The sequence below is a fragment of the Myiozetetes cayanensis genome, unplaced genomic scaffold, assembly GCF_022539395.1.
Source record: "Myiozetetes cayanensis isolate MyiCay16 unplaced genomic scaffold, myiCay2020 scf12, whole genome shotgun sequence".
Taxonomy (NCBI): domain Eukaryota; kingdom Metazoa; phylum Chordata; class Aves; order Passeriformes; family Tyrannidae; genus Myiozetetes; species Myiozetetes cayanensis.
In genome coordinates, this window is record NW_026086826.1 from 14,787,529 (window position 1) to 14,801,333 (window position 13,805).

The 13,805-nt window shown below is 36.9% G+C and overlaps 1 protein-coding gene across 3 annotated transcripts in view; it reads left to right on the top strand.

The window, feature by feature from the left end:
• Nucleotides 1-13,805, top strand: part of HS2ST1 (heparan sulfate 2-O-sulfotransferase 1) — an 80,669-nt gene that overhangs the window by 51,748 nt on the left and 15,116 nt on the right. For all 3 annotated transcript variants that reach the window (XR_007627639.1, XM_050306357.1, XM_050306358.1), the window contains exon 2: nucleotides 8,930-9,168. Coding sequence is in view for 2 of the 3 variants with exons in the window: in XM_050306357.1 (XP_050162314.1) it covers nucleotides 8,930-9,168 (239 nt within the window). In the remaining variant the exon portion in view is untranslated. The remainder of the gene's footprint in view (nucleotides 1-8,929; nucleotides 9,169-13,805) is intronic.

Here is a 13,805-nt window from a genome sequence, read left to right on the forward strand (position 1 = left end):
GCATTTAATTAAGAAAGAGTAGGGGGGTTGTACTTTCATGTATTTAAAATGGCTTTGGTGTTCCTGAAATGTAACTTTTAAGTAGTCTGTATATTTTTAGAGATTATCTTTATTCATGCTTATCTTTTTCATCTCCATCTCAGATGATGTCTTAGGGCTGCAAGCCTTAGATTGGAATAAAAGATAAAACGATATTTTTTTATATGTGTTGATAGTTCAGCTACATGAACTAGCAAATATTTTGATTAACAATTCTCATATTTGAGGGAAAAATAAAACATACTTTGATTTACGCCTAAAGCAACCAAGGTATAGAATTAAATTGAAGTTCTTAAATGAAACTAAGAGTAAGATAAATAGTTTTCTTAATGAAAACAATACATATATAATCAAGAGCTTATCTAGTCAATATTTTAAAAATGTGATTAAAATTAATTCTGTTATGACTTAACGACGGTGGGACTCATTCAGCATTCAGGCTTGTTTTGATTTTTTTCAAAGGACTTTACACAAACTCCTCTAACTACATGAGGGTTAGAAATCATATTTATCACTGTAAATGCTTAGTCTGTACATAGCCAATGTTAATTAAGCAAATACCACTCTGTATCTCTTGGTACTACACAGAGTTCTGATAAGGTTATTCTTGGTACTCTGACTTCCTCAGATTCCTCGTAAAATATTTAGCTCTTCTACCTTAACCACGTCAGTTGTTGTTCTGATCAGAAGGCAGTGCTGTTTGCTGGCTTCCTTTTTTTGGCTACTAGACCAGATGGCAATAGCTTGTTTTCCAGATTAGATTAATTTAGCCAAGAAGTGTGAAGACAAGCGGGGTGTAAGTGTAATATGTTGCAAATAACAGTATATTTTAGCAATTAATTTTATTAAACATGATGGAGACTTACTGTAATACAGCATTGGCCAAACATACAGATCTTTCAATGACTTTAACAGATAGTTGAGTGGTACTTTTTGCTCTTTTGCTAGCCAGTACCCTTTTAAAAAATGTAATTGTATGGCTGGAGAGAGCTTATATAATAGTATAAATAGCAAATATATATAAATAACAAACCATTTTCCAGGCTGTCTTACTAAATGGAGTCAGACATTCTATATTGATCTTGTTTTCCTTCACTGTTTGAATTGGATTTTGCTTGAAGGAGTGACATGCAAATTTGTATAGAGGAACACTTGTGACAACTGTATCCATGTATAAAACAGTTCCATGAACTTTTCTTGTGAACACTGAAGACCTGCATTATGATAGTAAGGCACTACAAATAAGAGCAAACCCTGCTGTTATATACCTCGCTGAGGTTTATTATTTAGAGAACAAATCCCTGATTTGCAAGTATTTTTCATTGTTTATCATAGCCACAGTGTTTCTTAACAGTTTACTGGCAGTTTTGGGGTTCTGAAAAGCCACAAACCTTTTCCTTATGTGATTACATCCTTCTCTTTACAGCTTTCTGTTATTCCGGTTTACTTGTCCTAAAAAAACATGAAATTGCGGGTGACTGGGAGGAAAAACAAATGAATGGTGACTGTTGTGTTTGCCATCATGCTGAATCATCAACTTGAAGTCAACACTTGGGTCAAGCAAAACAGATAAGTTCAAAGTTGGAGAGTTTATGGAGCTGTTCGACATGCTTATTTTTGAATGTACTACTACACCAGTTGCCTAAAGTACTTTTGTAAATTTTTATGTAACTTTATACTTAGTATTATGTGCAGTATTCAGGAGACATAGTAGTGATAGTGTAGTTAGAGCTGAAGATGTGTTTTAAGTATGCACCTTTTATTTTCAAGCATTTACAAGTTTTTCAAAATTTCATATTTGGTGGAATTAAACTTTTTTTTTTTTACTGTTTTATTGGATGTTGTTATACCAAAATGTCTGCTATAAGCCATATTATTTCTGGGAGTAACCATCCTTATTGGTGTAGCTAAGCTTTGATCTATATATGTAATTCATCTGATCTGTGACTTTCCATGGGGTTTTGTTTAGTTTTGCCCTTCATGGGACAACTTGAGATGTAGACCCTTATCTGTCTTATGTAACCGAAACACAGATTGATTTTATAGTACATGCATGGTATGCTGGAAGAAAAATATGTAAGGCTACGTGTTAACTGTAGTCTTGAAAAAAAAAGTAAGAAAAAAGATTAAAAAAGCAAATACTTGGTCAGAGCCTAATCATTAAATACTCTCTTCACAAATGCAGTTGATCAACTAAAAAATTTGCAGAAGTAAGAGAAATGCAGATTCTGATATTAAAAACAGGTTGAAGGTCTATGTGGAATAATGATTTCACTGTTCAGTAAACCTTTGTTGTCTTAGTTTATAATCAAACCCTTAACAATGTTACTTACTAATAATTACTCATTAGAAACATGTATGTTTCTACTTACATATTCGAAATAAAACCCTGGCAAAAATGATGCCTTGAAGTGAAGTGACTAAATGCTAGTGGAACTGTAGCAGGATTTTTAGTATTGCTAAGTCTGATTTTCAGACAGCTGCTGCATTAGTTCTCAGTCAGTGATCTCAGTGTCTCCTTGGTGGTCTGTGTTGTCGGGTCGGGGGGCTGTTTTTCCTTTTAACTAGTTCCAATGAGCATTTGTTGAAGTTTAAAGTCTGGAGTTTGAAAACGGTTCTCTTCTATCCTGAAAGTGCATTAACCGCTACTAAAGAAAATGTTTTGACAATGTTAGGGACTTTTAATTGGTCACAAACCTGCTGGGTTTTATTACAGAAGATCTTTTATACCTGTATCTTTTTGTGAATTACTGGAAAAAAACCAAACTGGAATAAAATTTCTAAAATTAATCATTAGAATTTCTTGCAACTAAGGAAACTGAATTCTTAGAAGGGGAAGAAAAACACGAGTTTTTTTGACCTGACTAGAAAAACTTAAAATTACTTTTCTGATATTATTTGAAGTTTTACACTCCATTTTCATCCTTTTATGGGCTTTGTACATGATCTTCACTTGCTGTAGGTCAGAACTGGGCTCAGAGCAAGTATGTGCTAAGGCTATCCTGGAACTTGAGGACTTTATAAAGACAAATGTTAAACTGAAGGTTTTAGCAGATATTTCATTTAGGAGCTATTTAAACATAACTGATTAAAGGCAGCTAGATTTGCAAATGAGACCAGCAGTCTTTTTTCTCTGAAATGCAAATAGCTAAAATGTCTTAAGTGTTAAGACATTTCTATTTAGGTAAGTTGTTCTGAGCCACACAGATAAATATCTAAGAAAAGAAGAAAGCAAGATGTCCAAGTTATTCTTTTAACCAGAATAAATTATGGCTATTGCATATGGCATTAGCAGTGATCTCCAGAAGTGTAGTTCCCTGAATGGTATCTTTATTCACCAAAATTTCTGAAGCTGTGAGGTGATTTGGAGTAGTTTGGGGGAGGGGCTGGGAATCCTATAGGACCATCTACCCTTTGTCTAAGTATTCTCATTACCATCAGGTTTCACTGCTGCCAGAAAAAAATTACCTGAAATTGCAGTTTCATTTCTTACAAATCCTTTTCTTATTTTTTCCCAGAATATGTGTTGGTCTTTAAGTGAAGTTGCCAAAGAATCAGTGGTGCTTCAGCTATTAGTAGAACTTAAAACTAGAGCAGGATAGAGTTATTATTTGTAAAGGTCTTTGAAATCAGAGTTAGAATGTTAATACTAATACTGGTACCTTGCACAAATTTAACTTTTTATTAATTTAGTCTATGTTTTTCCTTCAGTTTTAATTGAGTATAATGACACAAATCCTCCATGGCCTTAAATTGTCATAGCACCATTGATTCTTTCCCTTCTCTCCATGGCTGAAGCATTGATATCCACGTACAGGAGCACTCTGGTTGGTAAGTCATGTGCTGCTAAACAGCTCCCTGAGGAGGCCACATTTCAGTGAGGGATGAAGGCTGTGTGTATATGGTGGGTGTATATCATTTGAAAATGATTCAGAACATTAACTTTGCTACATAATTATGGTTCAGTTTTAAGCTGCTGCTCAGTTTTCATTCCTCATCAGAGGAGAATGGAGTCAGTAGTGACTAGGTTTTCGGTCCTGCCTGGGTTCAGTATTTAGGCCAATCATGTGTTTAATGCAGCTTTTGGGCAAGGAAACAGCTTGAGAGCTGCTCACTGCCTCAGGCTACCAGCTGCTTGCCTAATTGGCCTGGGAGCATAGTGGAAAGAAAGCTAAGACACCAAGTCAGCTGGCTTCAGTGTTGATCCCAACTGGAAGAAACCTGCTTATTGGTTTAAAGTGGCATCCAGTATCATACATGGACAGCAACTATTTGCTTAGGGATGGTGCTATCAACACGAGCTGTCCAGTTCCTTCATATCAAGTCAACTTGAGTGAAGTTTAAGTCCACATCTTCTTTTGTTGGGTTACATTTGAATGCTGCTGAGCTAAAACTTATTTTAAGACTGAGTCTTTCCTCATCGGAGTGGGAGGTTTCACAAGGAATTACGGCAAGCACATAAGACACATTGAAGAGAACCTAAATAATATCCATAGATACATACAGAAGGAAAATAGATGTAGAGGACAAAGAGCATAGTTTGGAGAAGTAGAGCAGTATACTCTGAAGTATTCTTCCAGTTACTCAGTGAACTTGACTTTGACAGCCAGCAAGGCTCAAAATGTATCTTTCATCAAGAGTGGTAAGTGCTAAGTTATAGGGTAAAGAGTTTCTGATTTTGATAGATGTCTTTGTTAAGAAATCCCTGGAGGTTTTTATGCTTCTGTGAAAAATGTGAGGAATTTGAAATGTTTGGTTTTGTTAATCTTTAAGCTGTTGAAATCCATGTCACACTATTTTCTTTGGGAAGAATATATTTTGTATGCAGTTAACACTTGGATTTGAAGTAAATGCTAATAAGCTTGTTTTACCTGAGACATTCATCTGTTTGAATGTGCAAGGAATGTAGACTAATAACTGCTTATGATCACAGTCATTTGTTTCTATAATTATTTAAATATTGTTCAGTTGGGTGATTTGTTTCTGTAATTATGTAAACATTATTCAGTTAGGTTTTCAAATATTTTTGTAGTATGTTTGGGTCCAGTGCATTTTCACAGGGGATGTTATTGGTTGAGATCCTATCAGAATAGGGCTAAGTGGTCCAACTTGGCCTGTCCATTTCTTTCCACGTGTTTTTAGTAACTTTGAGCTTGTTGAGAAACTGCTTTGACTTGAAAGGGCAGCAATCTTGAAGTGGTGGTATACAGATTGAATGTTGCTATTAGTGCCTCTGTTGAAGGAGAAGACATAATTTGCCCATTGTATGTTTTCCAGTAGTATCTGACTGGCAAACCAGTTTATTGCTAGCCATGACATTTCCTGGTTTATTGCTACAAGAGGATGGCTCAAGATAAGTAAGTCATGGGAAGATGCTATGTTATAGATGGGATAAAGGAAGATTTAGCAGCTCATATAGACAAATAGGTGGGAAAACAAACTTGGTCTGCTGTTTACAAAGCAACTACTTCAACCAGCTAAAAACTTTCTGCAAGTAGTTCATCTGCTGGTAAATAATCAGTGTAGCAGCTCTTATTACACTGATCATATGTGGTACTGCCTATGTGCAAACTGTCCTTGCAGTTGATGAATGTTTGCTTGTAGGACAACTGCAGATGACAGAACAGAGTTTTTCCCAACTGTATAGTAATTATATTGTTTATTACAGTGAACTCAAAGCAGAAGTAATAAAAGTGAGACAATATTTTATGCCTTAAAATTATCCTGTATGAAAATCTGTCTCATATTCAAAGTATCGCTTGCTTAAATGCTTCTTATCTTTTTTAATTGATGTAGTCCTATAGTGTCAAATTTAGTGTGGGAGGTCCTAACCCTGTTTAGGCATTTGGCTCATAATAATTTTGCATAGATATTTTTCTTACAAAATGAAGTTTAAATAGAATGCAATGAAAACAGTGATATTGTAGGGCGATTGGCAACAGGATCTTTGATAGGAAAGAAATCACTTACCCTGGTTTATTTTTTTAGTTTATTTCAGTGACACCAGTCCAACCTTATGTAGACAGGGTCTCATAATCAAAGTTGAGTTTGCAGGGCTGTCATCTAAGGAGATGTTTTGTAAAGAAAAAATATACTTAATAAATACTTAGTGTCTTCTTCCTCCCTGTCTTCTAGATGTAAAACATCATTAAAGCATATATTGCGTTTCTACCATACTTCTAAAGACACATGAGTAATGTTCATTTTTCAACCATTACAGGACTTTTGCTTTCAAGATCATTTGCTTTTCTGTAAAATTTAAATAAAGTAGTTAATCAAATGCCCATCAACTCCTCAAATTGTCTAGCTCCTGATTAACTCATTATCTCAAAGACTATTCTCAGATGCATGTTACCATGACTGGACCTCTTCCCTCTCCCCAGATAAATAAATAAATAAACAAATAAATAAGTAAAATCCATATGCATCAAATCACTCGTCATTTTTAAGAGTTAAACTGACTTCTCAGAAAGTATCAAAAGAGCTTCCTGACTTCACAGGAAAAACTGCAAACTATTTGTGACTGGGGAAAAAATGTGTACAGAACTTGCAATTTTCTTTATTTTGTTATTCATAGACTAGAATGAAATAGGCCTTCAGGGTGGCTGACCAGGTTAGACACTTCCAGGTACTTCATCCCCTTCTCAAGTACCTTTAGCTTCCCTTGCACTTCAGCAGTTTATGCCCTTTATTTCAGCGTCTGTTCTTTAACTATTGAAGTTATTTCACAAAGGTGATTTCAGTGCTTCATCATAAAGATTAGTTTTCATTTTAGTTTGAAATTTAAAGGCTCCTTATTCTTTTATAATAGGACTGTCTGTGTACTTCATGCTTGCGAAGGTTGTGTTCCTTGCATGAGTTCTTGCTTTCCCCCCTCGCCATGGGAAGTTGAAGGAGGTAGGATGCAATAGCCTTTCTGCTAATTGCATCCAATCATACAGCTTTTATATCTTATGCATGGTCTTTAAAGTGCACTTATCACACTAATTCTTGAGTCATCATGGTTTAAAATACCTCATTAGAGGAACACTTCTCATCAATCCTCTTGCAAATCATGTCTATTTCTTGTGAATGTTTCCTTCTTCCATGTAGAAGGGGAAGCTTCCCTCTGTGCCAGCCAGCCTCATCAGCCCTGAGGTTCTGTGCAGCTATGATTCAAATCTAGCTTAGATCTATTACTCTGGTGTAGAAAATACCAATTAAATTTGTTTCATTTCAGCCTCTCTAGGTGGTATTCAGTATCCATGTAGCCTAGGGCAGCCACATGGTTATGTCCCCTACCAAATGCTTCCTCTAATCTGTTACTGGCAGAAAGTTGCCAGCCTCATTTTGTTGTAACCATCTTCGATGAAACCTGAGTCTGTTGCCTCATCTCTTTCCAAAATAGGACATTTGCCAGCAGTGATGGGAGAGGTAGTAAATGAGAAAGGAAGGAGCAAAAACTGTGACTGATGTAGTGGGGAGCAACAGATGTCATGTGGAAAATTGAGATATACTCAATAAGCGTTTTCTACAAACATTTTCATACTGATGTAACTTAGTTATGGGGTGTGAGATATGAGCATATGAGAGACTGAGTGAGTTTAAGCTTTGAAACATTTCAGACAGATGGAAGTTTCTGGTTGAAGACAATTTATGTGGAATTACAGGCTAGTGGTGTTCACAGCTTAATGATTCTGCTTTAAAAGTGATTTTATGTTATAATTAAAGAGATGTGGTGAAAGAGAATAGAAGGAACTGTATTATGGAAGCAAGGGAAGTAAAGACCAAGAGCTGCCGCTGTTAAAAGTGTGTCATCCAGAAAGAGCTATACCCTGTGTGAGAACAAAATACAGGTTACTCTTGTGTTATTGACTTCAGCTTGAACTGGTGACAGATGCAGATTTCTTTGAATACATTATTAAAGGCAGTATCACCCTAAATGAATGAGAAAAGATGCTTTGACATCTGTATTGCAAATCATATTGAACATAACAAAGCTCTGCCTGAATCAGCACAGGGTATTTGATATTCAGCAGCATTAAAAAAATAAAGAAATGTTGTAATACTGTGAGTTTTATTTTCCAAATAAGCTTTTAGCACTTGAAGCAGTGTTCAATTACTCAGAGTATTGCCCTTTGTATAAAAGAAAAGATGGTTTATTTGCAAAGTACTCACTGTGCCAAAATGTCTTGTTCATAGCTTGCTTTTCCATGTTTCTTTCTTTTTGATGCATTTAAGTATTTCAGTACTTAGAGATCACTCTTCACCTTAATGTTAACTGTTTTATAAGCACCTCTTGCTCTTACTCTTGTCAAACTTGAAATTAATAAATCTAATTGAATTGTTTCAGCCCCATTTATTGTAATGCTTTACTCTTTGTAAAGAGTATCAATTGAAATAACGAAACAAATGTTTCATGTGAAAGACAGTGAGTCTATGCAGTTCAGGACTAAATCTCTGGTGGTAGTATTTCTACTGTTTCCACAAAATTCCTATTCTTCAAATTGCTTGAGTTATTCCTTCTATTATAATTTTTAAATAGGTTTATTATAGAAATGCTTTGGGATATTTTGGGGATGTTGCCATTTTGATAGCGCATTATAGATGTTTTTCTTTAGAGATGATGGCTTTCAGTAACGTCAGTGTGAGTCATAGAGCATGGTATGTGTTCCCTAAGCATATTGCTTTCTAGTCTTCGTGTTCTGTGTTGGACTAACTCCCCTTTTGTCTTTCATGTATTTTTATAGATTAAGTTTTGCTTCAGATGTGTCAGAAATACATGTGACAGCAAGTGTTGCCTTCATTGCTGAGGAGTTACTGCTTTTCACCAGATTATTTGTGTTCTAAGGTTTGAACTTCAGAATTGGTGATATTTACATTGAAGTTCTGTATTTTTCATCCTTAACAGAAAGGGCTATTGCAAGGCATGAAGTCAGAGAAATAGAACAACGTCATACAGTAGATGGTCCCCGACAAGATGTGACACTGGATGAAGAAGATGATGTGGTGATTATTTACAACAGAGTACCCAAGACTGCCAGCACATCCTTCACAAACATCGCCTATGATCTTTGTGCGAAGAACAAATATCATGTTCTACATATTAATACAACCAAAAATAATCCTGTTATGTCTCTGCAAGATCAGGTAAGCTGCTGCATTTGGGATGTCTTTATGAAACAGTGGGAAAGTACAAAAAACCCTTTGCTATTGCAGACTTAGATGGTCTGATGTAATTGGCTTCTATGTCATGTTTTCCAATATAAATGAATTCTAATGTGTTCGTGTTTTCTTTGTAAAGAATCAATATTATTTCTTAGTAGTAAGTTTAGGTTTTCTCAGGGCTACTGGAGGTGGTAAGTATCTGTTTATTGGATAAAAACAAAGCTAAAAAGGGACACAACTGGGGCAGAAATGACCTTTTTGTTATAACTGGTTTGACTGTGTAATAGTACCTGCCTGTCATCTCCATCTGCAGTGAATGCAGTCTTGGGTGATTTCCTCTCTGAGTAGTGCAGGCATTGTGCCATGCTGTTGAGGGCTATCCTTGTGTCTTTAGTACTGAGTCTGGTCAGGTCTCCCCAGTGTTAAAAAACAGGTAGAAAAAAATGGTTATAAGTAGCTTACACTCTAAGGGATGAGTCAGTTTGCATCCACTTAAGGCTTTCACTAAAATCACTGTAGTCTCAGTGATTCTCTAGAAATGATCATGGCTACTACTGCATCAGATGATAAAAAGATGACGGATCAATGCCCTGTTTTTCTTGGGGTGGGGTGAGGAAGTAGATTTTTTGATTTTTTTTTAAGTTTTTTTTTGTCATTGTTTGTTTGTTTTTGGTTTTTTTTTTTTTTTTTTTTTTGTATTTTTTTTGTTGGCATGAGTGCACTTGTACAGAACCGAGGTCAGAGATCTGAAACATCAGTATGTCATCATCGCTGTCTGTAAAACAAATGTTTCCAAACTCTCAGGTCTGTACTGCCAGTTGTATGCTGATCATCTTAAGCTGATATGCAGCAGAGGCAGGAGCTGTTCTGCATTGCAGCATGTCAGCACTGAGCCTTCCAGCTCCTTTAGGTGGATGTCTAACAGGCAGAAGCAGCTCAGCACAGCTGCTGGACTGGGGCGAGGGGAAGCAGATGCTAACAGCTCTCCACTTCCAGTTCTGTACGTGGGAGAAAGATTGGGGTAGGAATATCAGTGCAAGGAGCATAGTGTACTTGGGTGGGACTGGAATCTGTTTTGTGATAAAGGGGATGTGTTATTGTTGAGTATTTGCTGTTGTGAAATCGTTTCCTAAATATGAAGGTGATACTGTTAAACATGATTACTGAGATTACCAAAAGTAAATCTGGTAGCCATCCCTATAGTCCTGTCCACTGCGTAGAACAAGTACTAAAGACCTGTGTACTAAGAGCAGTGATTTTTTCAAAAGATTTAATAAGCCTATATCTGTTAATTAAAAATCGTAATCAAATCAATCATACTTAGTGCTGTACTTCCCACCACAAGTTCTGCTTCTGCCAAGGTGTCTCTTTGAAGTGTAATGATCTGTCCTGAAGAATAGGAAAGCCAATTGTTGATGGTGTAAGTTAAACATAGGCTACCTTACCTTAAATTTCTACTTCTGTTTGGACTTAATCCAAATAAAGTTTGTTTTTCACTGGCTTAGTTTTGTCTACGAGAAACTCTCCTCTTCATCTTCCCTCTAATAATTATCAATTGAAAAATGAAAATCCACCAGTGCTAGGCATGCATATATTACTGTCAGTCCTACCTTCATTTCATACTATGCTGTTGTCCAAGGTAGTAAATCAAGTAGTTTAATTATACAGTTGATACTGCTCTTCTTCCATGGCCATTAACTGGGAGATGCTGACAACTAAAAACTTCGTATACTGCATAGTTGTTCAAAGACGAAGAAATAATTATTCATCTTTAGTATTTTGAGATAGCAACTTGCCATTGTAAGTCATAGTGCATAATTCTGGAGATGGCAGGCATGCTGAGTGGTAGCTGATGAGGTTTACTGTGTGGGCTTGGAATTGCGTGACATAGTCACGTGCTGCCTTCATCAGCATAGCTTGTTTGAGTGCATTAGGTCTATATGCAGCAGTAGTAAAATACATAAACACATCACAAATTGTTCTCTTAGTGATACTATTTATTAAAGGAAATCTCCATAAGCAAGATGAAGATTGACTTGGGCCTGGCAGAAATTTGTAAAATAGCGAACCTTCCTTTATGCAGTACTTCTGTGGTAGTTTTTCCAAACTACTGTGATCTTGTAACAGATTTTAAACTCTCTACCAGAGAATCCACTCCAAATATAATCTGTATCTGATTTAACATAATCTGGTAAGAGTCCTAACACCCATTTTAGTTTCAGATGGAACTTGCCCCAGCAGCCCTCCTTTCTTTTGCAGTGTCTCTGGCAGCAGGATCCTGGGAACTACCGCTCTTTCCCCAGGTTGGGCCTTTTCTCTGCAGCAAGCCGAGTGCCATGTTGCCCGTGTTTCATTTCTGACCTGTGTGGTCTGTAGTAGAAGCACTTGCTTTCTTCATTAAATCAGAGTAGTTGTTTGGTTGGATTTTATTTGTTGCTTGCATGTTTCAGCACTGATACTTTCTGTCCATACAAGTATGCCTGTGTTATGGCTATCAGGATGGCATACCAGCCACACAAACATCATTTCTGTTACATGCCATTCAAAACATTTAAAATGAAGTAACTGCTGTGCGTTGCAGCATGTGTTCTTGATATATTATTAGAAAAGTGGGTATAAGAACATTCTCTGTACTGTTGTGAATGGTACAATTACCCAGTGTTTCACTCCCTCAGCTTGCTGCTTTCCATTTCTTTTTTTTCTACCACAGTTTCTCTTTCCATTTTTCTCAGAAGAGCAACCTGAAAATATATCATCTTACTTCCAAGTGTATTCTAAAACTGTGGCCTCTCAGAGGACAGCGCACTCATACTGACTTTAGGGGTACTTATTTCCCGTGTTAATGAAGGTTTCACTGGCTGTCAGAAGCGGAGCACGTAGCAGTTTGCAGCAACTCTGTTAGGTGGAAGTACTGTCATGTGCTTCTGAACATTTAAGAGTTTTTCTCTTGGGAGTTGCATTGTCTAGTGAGTATGAGTGCTGCACGTGTGCCAGTTGTATTTTTCCTTCTCTGGAAGAGCTGTACGTACCAAGGGGGTATCCTGGCTGTACTGTGGCTGAACTGGTGAATTGGATTGTTACACCATCTCACAAAATTGATTCTCAACTGCCCTTGCCTTGAGCTTGCTTGTGGTTGCTCATGGCATGCAGCCAGAGGTATGCTGCTAGCCTGTTTCCAGCATTCCTGACCCTCTGATTTAGACCTAACTGTAAATTATTAGTTGATATGACAACTGGAGATAAGTAAGAAAGCAGTGCCTTTCTGCAGAGGGATTCTGATTGTCATCCCGTAATGCTTGATCTTGAAATCTGAATCTGAGATTTCCTTTAATGGGAACACTGTGTTGGTTTTCAGTCTTACTTGAGAGCCCTTCATATGGAAAATCCTCATATGTCCTCACCAGTCTGGGCTTATCATATTCATCCCATGAGTTCTTTGTAATTTTAAGTCAGTTATTCAGCAGTTGACAAAAAAACCTAGGATATAATGTGAAAAGATGGGCTTTTTTGGTATCCAAAAAGCCCAGGTGATACCAGGCCACAGGGAAATGACAGACCACCTTTTGGGCATGGTAAAAGGGGTGTGTGTGTTTGGTCAGACTGTAGAGAAGAGGGAATGATATCTGCAGTTACTGGACAGAGGTAAGAGCTTACAATGTCACTTTAGTTTGCTCACACAGATTTTTCTCAGACCAAGTATGCTGGTTGTTTTTTTTATCCTTTGCCTCACTGGGACTTGTTTTAAATTCTTACTGTTCTAGAAACTGAATGTATTTAACTTACCTTTCTGGACATCTTATGCCCCCAGAGTGCATTTGATCTGGCTTTTTAATTCAGTGAAGCTCAGCTGATTTCCCACTTAGTAAAGGCTGTGAAGCAACTTTATAGCTGATTATATAAAAGCACCACGAAACAACTTCACAGGAATTCCATTCACGTCTATCTGAACTTTTAAAGTCACCTCAAATTTTATTCAGTTGGGTTCAGATGGAGAAGCTTGCTCTGTCTCTTGAAAGCTCCAGTATCTGCTAAGCCCTGAAAAGAAAGGTAAAATTGATCATATTTAACAGTATGAAGCAGTGAGCAATATTCGTCTCTGACCTAAAATGTGTGAATCCAGGCTCATTAGGCTGTCTGTGACCTGGAACAATTCTGATTTTTGGAATGCTGCAGACTGTGGGAGAAAAAAAAATCTCTTGCCTGTAGGCTAGTTATAGGTGTTAAAAGCTATAGTTCTCAGGGGCTCAGTGTGTTGCTGGTCCATCTCAAGGCAGATGTAAATGTCAGAGCTGTCATATAGAACCTTCCTAGCCTTCTCTTAGCTTGACTGGTGTTAGAGGCTAAACCATCCATCTATGTTCATAAAAATTATTTCCTTAGCAGACAATAACATTGTAAGACAAAGACAATAAAGGATTTTTTAACTGTTACTGGAACGGTTTGATGCCAGATGATGGCATGGTGATCTAAGACAAAAACCTTGGAATTTTGTAGTTAGCATTTCTTGTGTCTAGTCCTAGTCCATTAGAAACTGAAATCTGGATGGTGTTAGATTTCAGAAAGCTTGTTCATGGAAACGTAACTCAAAAGTGTGCTTGAACATGCACACTACACTGGAC